The following is a 14,968-nucleotide window of genomic DNA, read 5'->3' on the forward strand; positions in this document are numbered from 1 at the left end:
GCTCCGCACCAGCTGTAATCCCCCCGATTACCATGTGATTATCTCCCGAGGCTCATGGGATCATGGTCCCGCTGTGATTGCAGGAGGAGGTGAAGCCAAGGGCATGGGCAGGGGCTCCGTCGCAGTGAAGGGTACTGAGCAGGGCGAGGATTTCCATGGCACGGCGATGGGGAAGCAAGACCTGCGCTGGGATGGAGGAGGGTGGGAAAGAAAGTGTGTGTGTGTGTGTGTGTGCAACTGCTTTGTGTTCTCCATGGAGGCCCTCGCCAAAGCCCTGCGCGGGTGGGTGAGTCACGGCGGCTCGCGCCAGGCTGGGAGCAGGCCCCGGGCTCCCGGCACCGCCGAACAATGCCGCTCTCCCAGCGCCTGGCCCCGTGCCGCCCGGCCTCCGCTGCCTCGCAGGTACCCCGGCAGCCCGCTCCGAGCTTTGTGTGAGCCTAGGACATGGTCCCTGCTTTGCAGAGGGGTTTGCAGCGGTGCTCCAGCTGTGCTGGCTCAGCTCCCACCCCATGCATGCCCCGGGCAGCGGCCGTATCCTGCGTGGGATGGCGGGTAGGGCTTGCTTTACATCTCAGCCGAAATTCCTGAAGGTGCACAGGGGCTGACGGGGGGAGATGGGTGCTGCAGCGCTGGAGGAGGCTGTGAGCACGGTGAGGCATGCCCAGGGCACCGCGCTCCCCAGAGAGCCCCGTCCTCCCCAGCGCAGCCGCTTCTCCGGCTCCTCCATCCTGCCCAAAGCAGCGCCCGTGCCCAGCCCATCGTCCCATCTCAGCAGTGACCCTGTTAAATCAGTCCTCCCTGGGCTGCTTCTGCATCAGCTGCTGGAACAGAGGCTGGCGTTAAAGAATTCATCAGGGTCCCAGAAAGTTTCCCTTCCCTTCGGTGCGGTGTCACCCACGCTGTGCTCTTCGCCCGGGCGCCGCGGGCGACGGAAAGGTCCCAGCAGGGCCGGGCTCCGTGCGGTGCCAGGACCTGGCTGGAGGAATAATATCTGCAGAAACCCCTCCCTCGCCCTTAGGTTCTTGTAATTGTGCTGGCTATTAATTTCATAAAATGGTCCCTTTTGTTCTCTTATTATGGGACATCATAAAAATAGCAGCGGCAGGACGAGCACAGAGCGATCCCAGCTCCCTCGCCCTGCGGCGAATGGTTGGATGGTTCAGTCATTCCCACCCCATGCGGCGCTCGCAGAGAACCTGGGATTTGCTCTTTCCAAGGAATTTCTTCAAGGCATTTTTCATCTTGGGTTCCTTGAAGCCCGAATGCCTCATTTATCCAAGCAACCAGCCTTCTGAAAGGCATCTTTTATTATCCTTTGTGAACAACCCTAATGCACTTCAAACCATTGTTCTGGTGGTTAGGACCAAAATTGAGGATTGATCTCACAGGGAAGCTGTCAAGCTGAAAATGCTTCATTTAAATTAACGTCCCTTCTAGTCCTACCAGCGACAGCTGACTTTGATAATACTGAAATAATTAGCATTTCTTTTTTAAATCGGATTTTTTTTTTCCACCGATGCTGCCTGCCTCTGTGTGTGTGTGTGTTCTAATTATACGAAGCGTCTCCCAAATTAGCCTGCAACACTCGACCGGCCGGGTGATGGTTAGGGACTGACGGCGTGGGGTCACCCGTAGCTTTGGGGTTTGGTGGCAGTGAGGGGGCTGGGACCCCTCTACATCCCACCGGGGACCAGGGCTGTGCACCTGCATCCCCGGGGAGCCGCAGCCTGGGCACCCCCGGTGTGTTTTGACAGCAAGGGCTGTCACTTTGTCCCTTGGAAACTCAATTCCTCCTCGTCGGAGCTGCCGAAGCCGGACTCCACCAGACCCTGTTTTTGGGGGACGCGCAGCCCCGATACCAGTGCGGAGGCTGACCGCAGCGGGATTAATCCCACGGAGCCACTTTTCCCTCCGTCAGCTGAAAAGCAGACGTGTTTGGGGAGCGAAGAGCCTTCGCCGAACCACCTCCGCCCTTCCCAGCGCCCCGAGTGTCGGCTCTTTCGCAACAGGCAGCGGCTCTGCCTGTGTCCCCAACCCTGTCCTCCCCAGGATGGCCGGGTGCCGCTCTGCTCCCTGCCTGCGTTAATAAAACATCCTCTAACGAGGGGACACGGCTGTCCCCACTCCCCTCTCTGCCTTAAATGCAGATACGCGGTATATAGGAGCAGGTTGCTGGAAGGCAGGAGGGTTGTGCAGGGGTTTGGATGGCGAACCTGGAAATCTGGGTGCTTTTTCCTGCCTTGGCGCTGCCTGCAATTGGGGGGAATCACCCGTGCCCTTATTTCATCCCCAAAATCCCCGGGGAGCAGCACCCAGGGCGATGGGAAAGGCAACGAGTGCCGGGTCGTCTGCGGAGGCGGAAGATGCTGCAGGATCACCAAGCGTTAACGCCTTTACCCCCATCCCTCGTGCTCTGCGTCCGGGGGGCTTATTATTTCGGGGGCTCCTTGATTTTGTTACAGCTGCGTGAAAAGCCGAGGGTGGTTTCGGTGGGTTTGCACCCATTGCCTGTCCCAGGCTGCGACGTGGGGATGTCTGGGTGGCTTGGGATCATCTGGGTGGCATGGGAACATCTGGGTGGCATGGGAACATCTGGGTGGTGTGATCCCCCCAGCCTTTTAGCCACTGGTCCCTCACCTGGGCCGCTCTCTCTCCCCTCTCCGTGCAGAGACGTGTGCCGTGAACAACGGGGGCTGCGACAGCAAGTGTCACGACGCGGCGACGGGCGTTCACTGCAGCTGCCCCATGGGCTTCATGCTCCAGCCCGACAGGAAGACGTGCAAAGGTAGGTGGGTGCGAGCGGGGCCGGGGTGTTCGCCGCTCACCCATGGGTGCCTCAGACCCTCCTTGTGTCCTTGGTGCCCTTGGAAAAGCCTCAGTTTTAGCCTGGCTCGATGTTGCCCGCAGCGTTCACTTGCTGGGTGTTCACATCCATGGGGTGGGGATGGGGATGGGGATGACCCCAGGCACCCAGGGAACTCAGCTGTCTTGGTAAAGGCACCATGGTCAGCCCCGCTCCCCTGGGAATCCCCTGGGGAGGAGGAAAAGGGGGTCAGGATAAACCAGAGGCGATGCCATGGCAGTCGTGGGGCCCAAGGGCTCCGTCCCACCTCGCTCCACTCCCCTGCCTCAGTTTCCCCTGCGGGAGCTGCCGTGGGCTGGGGCTGGGCGTGCGGGAAATCTGCACCCGCTCTGGCAATTCGGGGTGCACGAGTCCCTCTGCGGTTCACCACCCCATTGGGTCCAAGCGCCGTGTCCTCCTTGGGGGAGGACCCCAGGGGATGCTGCACACCTCTGCACGCTCCCACCCACATCCCCACCCACCTGCCTCTTGCAGGGGGGAGCAGCTCACACGCACTGGGGGGTCACCCCAAACCTGCCCCTGCCCCAGGCAAGGGGACACCGTGACCCCAGGGCTGGCCAGCGCCTGCGTTGTGTCTTTCGGCACCTCCAGGAACTTGACCCCGGTTGAAAGCAAAGCCCGTCCCGCTGCCGGCTGCCTGTCTACCTGCTGACTGCTTCCAGAACACCCGGTTATTTTATCAGAACATCCCCCCGCCGCCTCCAATTCTACAGTTTCCAGGGACGTGCAATAACCCGGAGCCCTGTTCCCCCGTGTCTGGGGGTTTTATTACGGCTGCGGGCTGGTTTACAGCTCCCTCCTTTGCAGTCGTAAAAAAAAAGAGCCCCATCGAGGCAGAGCTGGGGAATGGAGGGACGGGGAAGGCGGCTGCCTCTTCCTGCTCTCCTTCCATTTTACAGGTCATTTCCTAGCAGTAAATTTTGTGATTAGGTAAAAAAGGGGAAAAAACAAAACAGCAAAAAACCCAAGTCCCAGCCTCTTTCCAGGTTGTTGGGGCTCTTGGCAGTTATTGTGCATCATCATTTTTAGCTCTGTGAGGGCTGCACACGAGCAGGGAGGTGAGGGTTGAAAAGTATTTACTTTGTCGAGCAGCTCTTTTTGAAGGAGGTGGTTTCCCCTCCTGGCTTGGTCTTTATTCCTGCTGCTCCTGGTCCCCAAAAGTCCCCCCCAGCCCAAAGCTGTGACTCTGTGGACTCTGCTCTGGTGCTTTCTCCCAGCTGCGAGGCTCTTGGGGAGCCGCTGGCTCCTGCCTCTGCTCCGGGGGATGCTGAGACCTGCAGAAATTAAACGTTTTGAACGACTTCCCAGGGGAGCCGAGCGCAGGAGCCCTGGCTGTCCCCAGTGTCATGCTTCAGCTCCCCAAATGCACCCAGATAAAACCAGCAGCCGCATTCCCCTGGTGACCATCCCAGCCCAAAGGGTTTCCTCCATTTGCCAGCTCCTGGTGGGCTCGGGGTGCGGAGGGGGAGACCCCTCTGTCCCAGCCGAGCATCCCAGACGGAGCGTGACATGTGTCCCCTGTCCCCACCAGACATCGACGAGTGCCGGCTCAACAACGGCGGCTGCGACCACATCTGCAGGAACACGGTGGGCAGCTTCGAGTGCAGCTGCAAGAAGGGCTACAAGCTGCTCATCAACGAGAGGAACTGCCAAGGTAAGGGACAGCGGGACCCTGCCCTGCCCGGGGACAGCCGCTCTCCCTGCCCTCCCACGGCTGCCGCCGGAGACGCGCTGGCCCGGTTACTCGTTCCTCTGCTCCGCTCTGGACCGCGTCCGTCCTTCGGGGGATTAGTGGTGGATTTGGGTTCTGGTCTGGCGCTTAGTGCTTTGATCTGTGGCGCTGGGCTGCCGGCCCAGCCCTGCTCCCGAGCCGGGGATTTCTGGGCTCTTCTCGCAGCAGAGTTCAAGCCAGCAGCAAGGCAGATGCCAGGTGAAATCCTCCAGCCTTACTCGGGGCTGGGATGACGGTCCTGGTGTTCCCTGCAGCCCCGTGGGCTGGGACGCAGCTCTGCCCCGAGCCTGCTGCTCTGGAGCACCCGTGCCAGGGGACTGGGGAGCCCAGCAGCACCCCACGTGTCCTGGGAGGGCACCCTGAGCTCAGCACCCACCTTGGCACCTCTGGGCTTCTCCCAGGCTGCTCCGCTTTGTAGCACAAAGACTTTGCTAGCGATCCCGCAGCAGCACGACCGTAGCTCCCTGCCAAAGCATGTGCTTCTTCCACCTTTTTTCTCCGTCCTGACACCCTCCTGCACATCCCACACAAACCCAGGGGGTTTAAACGACCCGGGAGGTCGCTGGGCTGTCCCAGGGGGAACATGGGGCTCTGCCCCCCCAGCCCATGGCCAAGGCCAGCACAGCGGGTGTGTGTGAGGCCAAGCGTTGCCTCCCGAAAGCGCGTGGCAGGGGAAGGAGGAGGCTGGCACGCTCCGGGGCTGCGACCTCTTTCATCTCTGTCCAAGTTCTGCTCTCTCGGGAGTTTGACGCGAGCGCAGCAATTAACTTAATGAAGCCAATGAAATGATGCTCCAACCCGCCGGGGTGGGTTTGCCCGCTCAGCCAGGGCCTCCCTGCCCTGGTGAGGTGCCCCGTGGGGCTGAGCAGCCACCACTGGCACCATCCCCAGGGCAGGACCTGCCCACACAGCATTGCTCCCTGGCACGGGGCAGAGCCCTGGCCGGGCAGCAGCCATGGGCTCTCTCAGCTGCCCCCTGCCAAGGGCACGGTGCTGGCCCCATTTGAGGTGTAGAGGGGCTGCAGGAGCTTGGGGCAGGGGGGGGATGCTGGTGCAGTGGGCTGCTGCTCCCTCCAGCAGCTGGAGTGGGCAAGGAGGGAGCTTGGAGGCAGGCAGGGTGGGAGCACAGGGTCCTGGAGCATCCCGGGGCTGGATCCCAGTGCATCCCAGTGCTGGATCCCAGAGCATCCCGGTACGGGATCCCTGGAGCATCCCAGTGCAGGATCCCACAGCATCCCAGTGCACCCCCCAGGTTGTTGGAGCAATTGGAGCAGGAAGGGGACAGCCCTCGTGCCCGGGGCTGCCCCTCGGCCGTGCCAGCCCTCACCTCTCCCCTTTGCCTTTCCTTCAGACATCGACGAGTGTTCCTTCGACCGGACCTGCGACCACCTCTGCATCAACACCCCCGGCAGCTTCCAGTGCCTCTGCAACAAGGGCTACACACTGTACGGGCTCACCCACTGCGGAGGTAGGGCCGGCTGGGTGCTGGCAGGAGGAGCCCATCGCCCCACTGGGGTCGGGAAGGCACACGGGGCACCCAAGGATGGGGCAGCCCCATGGCAGGGTCACTGCGGGACCCCTGGGGACAGCGCTGACCCCAAGGGCTCCCAGGGAGGGTCGGTTCCCGGTGTACCCCGAGCTGGGGCCAGGCAGGGAGGGGGCTCGCAGCCGGCGGCTGGTGTCTGCAACTTCAAACGGAGCGACAGGAACAGTTTGCGACTTGTCTGCAGCCGGAGAGAGGGAGAAATCCCCGGCGTTTTTGGCAGGGAGTTGGGACGGGGTGGGAAGGGGAACATCAAAAGGGTTTGATTTTGGTTTCACAAGGCAGATGATAGCTCCCAAGGGCGGGGGCGTGCGGCGCCCTGGGAAGGGGGGAGGCAGATGAAATGCGCTTTGGGGGGGTCGCCGCAGCGTGTCATGGCAGCGGTGCCGGCAGCCTGGGGAGATGGTGGCATGGGGTCGGGTGCTCCGGTGCTGGCCGGCTGGTGAGGGTGGGCGACCCTCCTCGTGCTCCCAAAATACGCACACGGTGTGAGCCAGCACGGCCCCGGGGTGCTCTCGGTGTGACCCTGCAATGGAGGGTCACTGGCTCCCACCGAGGCTCCCGAGAAGGGGCAGCCGGGCACGGAGGGGTGTTTGGGGGGCAGCTCCATCCCCAGCCGCTCCCCACCTCTGCCCCTGCTTTGTGCCAGGCCTGGGGGATCGGCCCCCCGGTTCGGGCTGGGGCAGAGGGTCCCCGCTGCGGGGAGAGGGGCCAGGGCTGCCAAGCAGCTGCCTTTTGAATTCGGCTGCTAAGTGCTTCCATGTCGGCTCCGTCTGCTGCTCCCCGCAGCTCCCCAGCCCGCCGCGGGGCCGGGGCCGGCTCAGCCTGGGTGGGCTGCACCCCTCACCGGTGGGGGACACCGGCGGTTGGGGTTTCCCTCATCCCCGGGGGGCTGGCATAGCTGCAGGGCATGTCTTGTGCCATTTATCTGCCCAAAACCACAGCCCTGAGATGATGCAGCGACTCAGTGTCAGAGTTGGGGGGGTCCTGCTTGGCCCCCGCCACTGCCCCTCGCCCACCGCCTCGCCTTTTGTCCCCACAGACGTCGACGAATGCAGCATCAACCGGGGGGGCTGCAAATTCGGCTGCATCAACACTCCCGGCAGCTACCAGTGTACCTGTCCGGCCGGCTGCAAGCTGCACTGGAACAAAAAGGACTGTACAGGTACGTCGGGGCAGGACCCGGCACAGCCAGGGACGCTCCAGCATAGCCCAGACCTCCCCCAGCCAGAGGGTCCTGATGCCCCATGGCCCCTCCATCGCTTGGGGCTGTTGGGATGAAGGTCAGGGTGGGGGGAGCACGGGGTTTTTGAGGCGTCCTGGCACAGGGATGCTCCCAGGTGGGCTGCTTGTGGCTGGGGGCCCATCTCATACGGGTCTGGCTGGGAAGGGCTGTAAGGTGTTGCCCTCCTCCCTCTGCCCTTGGTTGTCTTGTTGCTTTTTTGACCGTGCTCGGGGCTGGCCATGAGCTTTTGCACTAGCAAGTGTCCCTAAAGGAGCTGTTCTCACGGCCCTGCCCGTGCCCTGGTACCCCCCTGCCTCCTCTTCATCGGGGACAGGCTGCACCCCCAAAAAAATTAAGATCCCAGCAGTCACATCTCACACCTCCAAGGAGGAGCTGGGGGGTTTGGGATGCTGGTCTGGGCTCCCCATGCCACCCTCCAGCACCTTCTCCTTCCTGGTGAATCCCCCCGTGACCTGGGAGGGCGCAGGGTCCCTCGGGCTGTGCCAGCCACGGGCATCCCCGCTTGTCATCACCAGCCGGCGCGTGTCCCTCAGAGCTGCTGAAATGCCTGCCAGGTTCGGTGCCGCCGCGGGCCACCCTCACCTGCAACAAGACGGGCAAGAAGGACAGCTGTGCCCTCACCTGCGCCTCCAAGGCCCGCTTTCTGCCAGGTACTGGTGCCAGTGCCACCGCCGGCATGGGCAGGGGGGTCCCCATTTCCCTGTAAACTCAGGGGGGCACAGAGCACCCAAGCAGCAGCTGGGGCGAGGGAAGGTGGTGGGGGCTCATCACACGGGACAGATCCATGGTGCAGGATCCCCATGGCGGGGTGCTGGGCATCATCCCCCCACCACGCAGCCATGCCTCCCTGCGTCACCCCGGCAGAGCATCGTGGGGACCGGGCAGGGGCTCCGGCATCCCCTGACTCCCACTCCTCCTTCTGCAGAGTCGGACAGCAGCTACACGGTGAGCTGTGGGACACCCGTCCTGCGGCAGGGTGCCCACCAGAGACCCGCCAACAGCAGCCAGCAGTGCCTCGGTAAGGGGGCTCCCAGGGTGCCCGCAGCCACCACCGGCCGGGCTACCCCGCGCCGGGGTCATTGAGCACCCGCCTTTCCCTTTAGAGACTGTCGCTGCGCCAATCAAGCAAAAAGCTTCCTTCAAGATCAAGGATGCCAAGTGCCACCTGCACCCGCGGGCCAAGGGCAAGCAGGATGAGGCCGGGAAGGCTGGGGCGCAAGGTGAGGCGTGATGGCAGGGGGGCGGCGGGGATGCCCGTTCCCCCCCAGGAGGGACGGGGTGCTGACTTGTCCCCCCGCGCGCAGGCGGTTCGGCGCCTTGCTCCGACTGCCAGGTCACCTTCGTCAACCTCAAGTGTGACTCGTCCAAGAAGGGGAAGGGCCGCCGGGCTCGCAACTCCTCCAACAAGGAGGTGACGCGCATCACACTGGAGTTCGAGGCGGAAATCAAGCCGGAGGAGATCACAGGTGGGCACGGTGCTGGCTTGGCCCGTCTCAGGGGCAGGCAGGGGTGGTGGGACCAGGGGGACGGTGGTGGGACTAAAGGGATGGTGGTGGGACCAAAGGGATGGTGGTGGGACCAGGGGTACAGTGGTAGGGCCAGGGGTACAGTGGTGGGACTAAAGGGATGGTGGTGGGACCAGGGGGATGATGGTGGGACCAGGGGTACAGTGATGGGACCAAAGGGATGGTGGTGGGACTAAAGGGATGGTGGTGGGACCAGGGGTACAGTGGTGGGACTAAAGGGATAGTGGTGGGGCCAGGGGTACAGTGGTGGGACTGAAGGGACGGTGGTGGGACCAGGAGGATGATGGTGGGACCAGAGGGACAGTGCCATCCCCATGCAGCAAGCAGAGCCAAACCAGTCCTCATCCCACACTGGACTGGGATGTTCTGGGCAGCACTTTCAGCCGAGCACTGGGGAGATGGTTTTAATCCTGCTGGGTTTCCCTCTCCATCCCTCCCTTCTTCCTGCACCCCTGCTCCCCCCTGCACCCCCCTTGCCCCCTGCACCCCCAGCCAGCTGCAACCTGCACTGCCTGCGGCAGAGGGTGGAGAAAAAGCTCAAGTCGGCCATCAAAGCCCTGAAGAAATCCATCAACCAGGAGCGGTTCCTGCTCCGCTTTGCGGGGATGGAGTACGAGGTGGCCAGGAAGCTGAGCGTGGTGGCCCCGGAGCGGCAGGAGAGCTGCGGGCCGGGCCAGCAGCGCCTGGGTGGCAAGTGTGGTAAGGAGGGTCGTGGGGTGCGTGGGGTGGGGGACCAGCCCCGTCCCGCGGTGACAGCCCCCCCGCCGCATCGCTGACGTCCCCCCCCGGCTCTCAGTCAGCTGCTCGCAGGGAACGTATTACCACGGGCAGACGGAGCAGTGTGTCCCCTGTCCCCCCGGCACCTACCAGGAGAAGGAAGGGCAGCTCTCCTGCGACCTGTGTCCCCGCGGCGACGCTTTCGGACCCGTGGGAGCCACCAACATCACGGGCTGCACGGGTAAGGGGGGCACGGAGCGGGGCTGGGGGGCACATTGGGGGCTGCCAGCTCAGCCATCAGGGTGAGATCCTCAAGGGGAAAGCCCTGAGCATCCCCAGCACCCACAGGAGTCGCTATTTTGGGTGTTTCTCATTCCGAGAGGACCCCGGGAAGGGCAGCGCTTGCTCTGGATGCTGCCAAGGCTGGCGGGGGGAGAGGAGTTGGGTATGGGTGCCAGGACCAAGCGCTGCCTGTGCCCCCCCAGGTCAGTGTCCCCCCGGGCAGCACTCAGCCGATGGCTTCAAGCCCTGCCAGCCGTGTCCCCGCGGGTCCTACCAGCCCGAGGTGGGCCGGGCGCTCTGCTTCCCCTGCGGCGGGGGGCTGACCACGCGCCACGAGGGAGCCCTCTCCTTCCAGGACTGCGACACCAAGGGTAGGTGACAGCCGGTCCCCGGGGCAGGGGGCACCCGGCCAGGGCTGTGCCGGCGGCTCACGCAGCCCCTTTTACTCTCTGACCCCCCTCCCCAGTCCAGTGCTCCCCCGGGCATTACTACAACACGAGCGTCCACCGCTGCATCCGCTGCGCCGTGGGCACCTACCAGCCGGATTTTCGGCAGAATTACTGCGTCGCTTGTCCCGGTAACACCACCACCGACTTCGACGGCTCCACCTCTGTGTCCCAGTGCAAAAGTAGGCGAGCTGGGGTGCGATGGAAGGGGCGGGGGGGGGCAGGCATGGCGTGAACTGGGGTCCTTCCTCAAAAATATTTTAAAAATCCCTTAAAATAGAGTTTTGGGGTCGTTTTTGTGCTTCAGGCAGGCATGGGGGGATGCATCGAGAACTTCTAATAACTAATAGAGAACTTCCCCGCCTTGCCCAGTAAACCCCACCTTGTCCCAGTGCCCATGCCACTGGTTCCCAGTTGAACCAGCTCTCCGTGCCTTGCAGACCGCCAATGTGGGGGGGAGCTGGGCGAATACACGGGCTACATCGAATCCCCCAACTACCCGGGGAATTACCCCGCCAACGTCGAGTGTACCTGGAACATCAACCCGCCGCCCAAGCGCAAGATCCTCATCGTGGTGCCGGAGATCTTCCTCCCCTCCGAGGACGAGTGCGGCGACGTCTTGGTCATGCGGAAAAACTGTAGGTAACCGAGCACGCCGTGATGCTCACGGGAGGAGCCGGGGGAAGAAAAGGCCGGGGTTTGGCAGAGCTGCCTCGGGCAAAGGGCTGAGCCGCGTCCCCAGCCGGCAGGAGGGGATTTGGGGGGATTTGGGGAGCGAGGGGATCGGCATCACCCTACCGCCACGGTGTCTGCCTGGATCAGGGGGATGCGCGTGGGCTGGGTTGCACCCCCAGGTCTCAGCACTTTTTTTTGGGGGTAAAAAGCCCTGTTTGGAGCTTTCCAGAGCAAGGGAGGAATAACAACATACCTGGTATTTAAGGTGGGTGTTGGGGTGGGCTCAGCCTCGCCAAACAGACAATCCCCATCCCTGGTGCCCCCCTTCACCCCAAGCGTTTCAGCACAGTAAGGCTGGAGGTAGCTCCGCTGACGGGCATCCGGCATCACGCGGGCCCTCGCCATTCCCCCGCAGCCTCCCCATCCTCCATCACCACCTACGAGACGTGCCAGACCTACGAGAGGCCCATTGCCTTCACCGCCCGCTCGCGGAAACTGTGGATCAACTTCAAAACCAGCGAAGCCAACAGCGCCCGGGGCTTCCAGATCCCCTACGTCACCTACGACGGTGAGCGCGGGGCACGAGGGGATGCCATCCCAGCAGGGTGCCCGGTGTGGTACCCAATCACCCCCCCAATTCACACCTCCCATGTATTTGGGGAGGAGTAGACTCAGGTATGGGGACCAGAGGTTTGGGGACAAGTGACAGCTCGTGCCCTGACCGTGTTTTTCGGCTGGGTGTTGCAGAGGACTACGAGCAGCTGGTGGAGGACATCGTGCGGGACGGCAGGCTCTACGCCTCCGAAAACCATCAGGAGATCCTCAAGGTGAGCATGTCCCCAGATGTCCTCGGGGCTCCGGGGGACACTGGTGTGTGGGACCATCCTTCCCTTCGGGTCTGCCCCCCTCCCTGCGCTCCTGGCTTCGGTCGGAGCCGCCGCGGGGGAGCACGGGGTGGGACAGTGACCCTCCCTCTGGCTTGGCTTCCCCCGCAGGACAAGAAGCTCATCAAAGCTTTCTTCGACGTGCTGGCGCACCCCCAGAACTACTTCAAGTACACGGAGAAACACAAGGAGATGCTGCCCCGCTCCTTCATCAAGCTCCTCCGCTCCAAAGTCTCCAGCTTCCTCCGGCCTTACAAATAGCCCCCCGCGCCCCCGGGCCGCCCCGCAGCCAAGGAAACCCTCTTCTCCCTTCCTTCTCCCGTCCGATTTTCTCCTCCCTCCGCCCGGCTCCGGCAGGATCTGCCTCTCGCCCCGCAGACGTCCCCCCGCCATTTCTCCGCCGCTCCCCGCAGAGCCGTGCCCCCGCACAGGGGGGGACCCTCCGCTCTCATCCAGCCGCCGGCGAAGCCGCTCCTCTCTTCCGAAGCAGCTTCTTCGTTTTAGGAAACCGAAGCACCATTATTTCACCGTCCTCTGTCCTCCCTTTGGTGCCCTTTATGCCAGGTCTGTCCCCTGTTCCCCGGTGCCACCCGGGACACCGCGGGGTGTCACCGTCCTTCCAGCGCAGAGGAGTGCAAGAAGGTAACGCCGTTGTTTCTCGCAGCGCCTGGGTCGTGGGTAGCGGCATCGCTTTGCAGAGAGCAGGGGGAAAGAATTTTTTTTTAAAAAGCCTACCGGGTTAAAGAGAAAAATTGAAAGGCGAGCTCGGCAAAGCCACGCCAGCCAACGGCAACCACGGTGGCTCCGGTGGCCGTCCCAAGAGCCGTGCTGGCGCTGGGAGGGGAGCCCGGCCAAGCCACGTTCCCGGAGAACAATGTCTGGCTGCACGGGAGAAAACAGGGAGCGAAGGAGAAGGACTTTCAGCCGGGTTCGGTTTTAATTCTTTTTTCCCCCCCAACCCCAGACACTTGTGCCAAGAAACCAGACTTTCTTACAAGCTCTGCCAAAGAGTAACTCGGAAAAGCTTTGTGAAGAGCGGGAGTAAATGTTTGTGCACTAGGAACCCTCCTTTCTACCTTTTTCATATGTATTAAGTGCAATCATTTGAGTCTTCTTTATATTATTTAGAGGGAAGTTTGTTGTTTGTTTATTTTTTTTTTCTACTAGAAACGACAATATTTATACCTGCCTGAGAAATGAGAATGTGCGTTTGTAACAAAAAGGAAAAAAAAAAAAAAACCACCCACCCACAGCAAAGCCAGCCCCGGGCTGTCGCTGCCTGGCGGGATGGTGTTTTCAGGCCTTGCAACCTTTTCTGCCGCGTTTGTCCCCGATAAAACCCCCTAATCAGGGGGAGATGGTGCCTTTCCTGCCCGGGGTGTGATGGGGTGAGTTTTTGCAGGGGGTTCGAGGTGTCTCAGCCCCGTTGCGTGGAGGATGCAAAGCTCTGCCATCACCTGCTTGTCACAAACTGTTTTGCTTCCCCGCAGGGGCTCAGGGATGAGCCAAGACCTTGGGGAGACCCAGGACAGGTCCCGAGGCAGGGTCCGGGGGGCACGCTGGCAGGAGAAGGGGGCTGCCCCGAAATCTCTCCCCAGGTATGGGGGGGCTGCACCCTCCCCAGCTCCGGGGATGCTGCGTTGCTTCCAAGTCCCTTCAGGTGCTTTTGGCTCCGTCCCTCTCCGCGTGCTCGTCCTGCCAGGATGCTGCGGGACCCCCTCCCTGGGGAGCGGGGCACGGATCCGGGGGGACCCCATCCTGCCACCCCCCTTTCACCGCCGCCTGCCTTCCCCCGGCTTCACCGACAGGCACGGCTGGGGACGATGGCCAGGTGGGCGTCACTGAGGGGTTTGTCCCTCTGGCATCTTCACGTGGCTGGACAGGACCTCCAGGGACAGGCGACTGCTGCCACCGCTCACCCCCTCTTCCTCCTCCCCAAGCCCTTTCCAGCCCTGCAGATGGCTCTTGGCTGTCACTTCCCTGCGCCTTCATCCCCATCTTCATCCTCTCAAAGCTGCCAGGACTAAATGCTGTCGACTTGCCTACAGCTTTCCTGTTGGCAGGTCCCCTCCTGTCCCCGTCCCCACTTATCTCTCGCTGTCCCCTCGACCACATCTGGGGCGAGCCTTGCTCTTAACGAACCAATTATTTATTGCTCTGCACGTCTCCCCGGGTCCATCCTTGCCGAAACCAGGAGGCAGCTGCTCATCCATGTTTTCCCTCCTCAATCCAGCGCCCCGAGAGCTTCTTCTGGGCTCTATTAGGGGCTGCGGGCTGGGTGAGCGCTGGCAAAGGGGGCTGAGGTTTGTCCCCAAGATGCGTCGGTTGGAAAAGTCTGCCCTGATTCATCCCAGCTGGGGATTTACCCCTCCTGCCGCCTGTTTGGAAGCTCCACATCTGGGGGCTGAGCTGTTTGTCACTTGGTTGGTGTCTGAAAGCAGCTGCTTTGATGCACAAAAGCTGTTGTAGGGATTTGGAGGGAGGGGGGTTTATTGCCTTGGGGCAGTCGCAGCGGAGCAGTGACCGTTGAAAGGGTCTTTCATATTTAGAAGGGAAAAAAACAGCAAAAATAAAAACAACCCGGGAATGACTGACCCAACCCCGGTGCGATGCAGCCATCGCGCCCACGGAGGAGTTTGTTAATTATTTGTGATTTAAGGGCTGCTGTCGCTGTGACCCTGCTGGCACTGGGGCTCCCGCGGCCTCGGCGTGTCCCGCTTGTCACTGCACCCACCACCTCCACTCCCTACAGCAGTTTTGGAAGGGTGAGCTGGGCAGCACGGCCTCCTGTAACAGCCAAAGACACCTGGTAACGGCTCCTCCTCCTCCTTTCACCAAATTATCTCAAATAAACCCCCAAAAAATGTCCCCGTGGCCACCAGAACCCCACTGCAGTTCAGTCCCTCTCTTCCCCCCACACCCACGACCCAGAAAAGGTTTGAAAGGCTGAAAAGCTGCATCATCCCCCTCGGATGTATTGAATGTTTCAGTGAACACAATAAATAAGGGTTGTTGGGGTTTTTTTTTTTGTTTTTTTTCATGTTGGAATATTTA

The 14,968-nt window shown here is 61.9% G+C and overlaps 1 protein-coding gene across 1 annotated transcript in view; it reads left to right on the forward strand.

Moving 5' to 3' along the window:
• Positions 1-12,175, forward strand: part of SCUBE3 (signal peptide, CUB domain and EGF like domain containing 3) — a 33,568-nt gene extending 21,393 nt beyond the window's left edge. The window contains exons 7-22 of the mRNA XM_068419320.1: positions 2,669-2,785; positions 4,395-4,517; positions 5,947-6,063; positions 7,181-7,303; positions 7,918-8,034; positions 8,310-8,402; positions 8,488-8,604; positions 8,689-8,850; positions 9,403-9,609; positions 9,707-9,868; positions 10,113-10,280; positions 10,376-10,537; positions 10,796-10,993; positions 11,446-11,598; positions 11,778-11,857; positions 12,026-12,175. Coding sequence (XP_068275421.1) covers positions 2,669-2,785; positions 4,395-4,517; positions 5,947-6,063; positions 7,181-7,303; positions 7,918-8,034; positions 8,310-8,402; positions 8,488-8,604; positions 8,689-8,850; positions 9,403-9,609; positions 9,707-9,868; positions 10,113-10,280; positions 10,376-10,537; positions 10,796-10,993; positions 11,446-11,598; positions 11,778-11,857; positions 12,026-12,175 — 2,249 coding nt within the window. The remainder of the gene's footprint in view (positions 1-2,668; positions 2,786-4,394; positions 4,518-5,946; positions 6,064-7,180; positions 7,304-7,917; positions 8,035-8,309; positions 8,403-8,487; positions 8,605-8,688; positions 8,851-9,402; positions 9,610-9,706; positions 9,869-10,112; positions 10,281-10,375; positions 10,538-10,795; positions 10,994-11,445; positions 11,599-11,777; positions 11,858-12,025) is intronic.
• The last annotated feature ends 2,793 nt before the right edge of the window (positions 12,176-14,968 follow it).

This window comes from Nyctibius grandis, chromosome 27 (assembly GCF_013368605.1).
Source record: "Nyctibius grandis isolate bNycGra1 chromosome 27, bNycGra1.pri, whole genome shotgun sequence".
Lineage (NCBI taxonomy): Eukaryota > Metazoa > Chordata > Aves > Nyctibiiformes > Nyctibiidae > Nyctibius > Nyctibius grandis.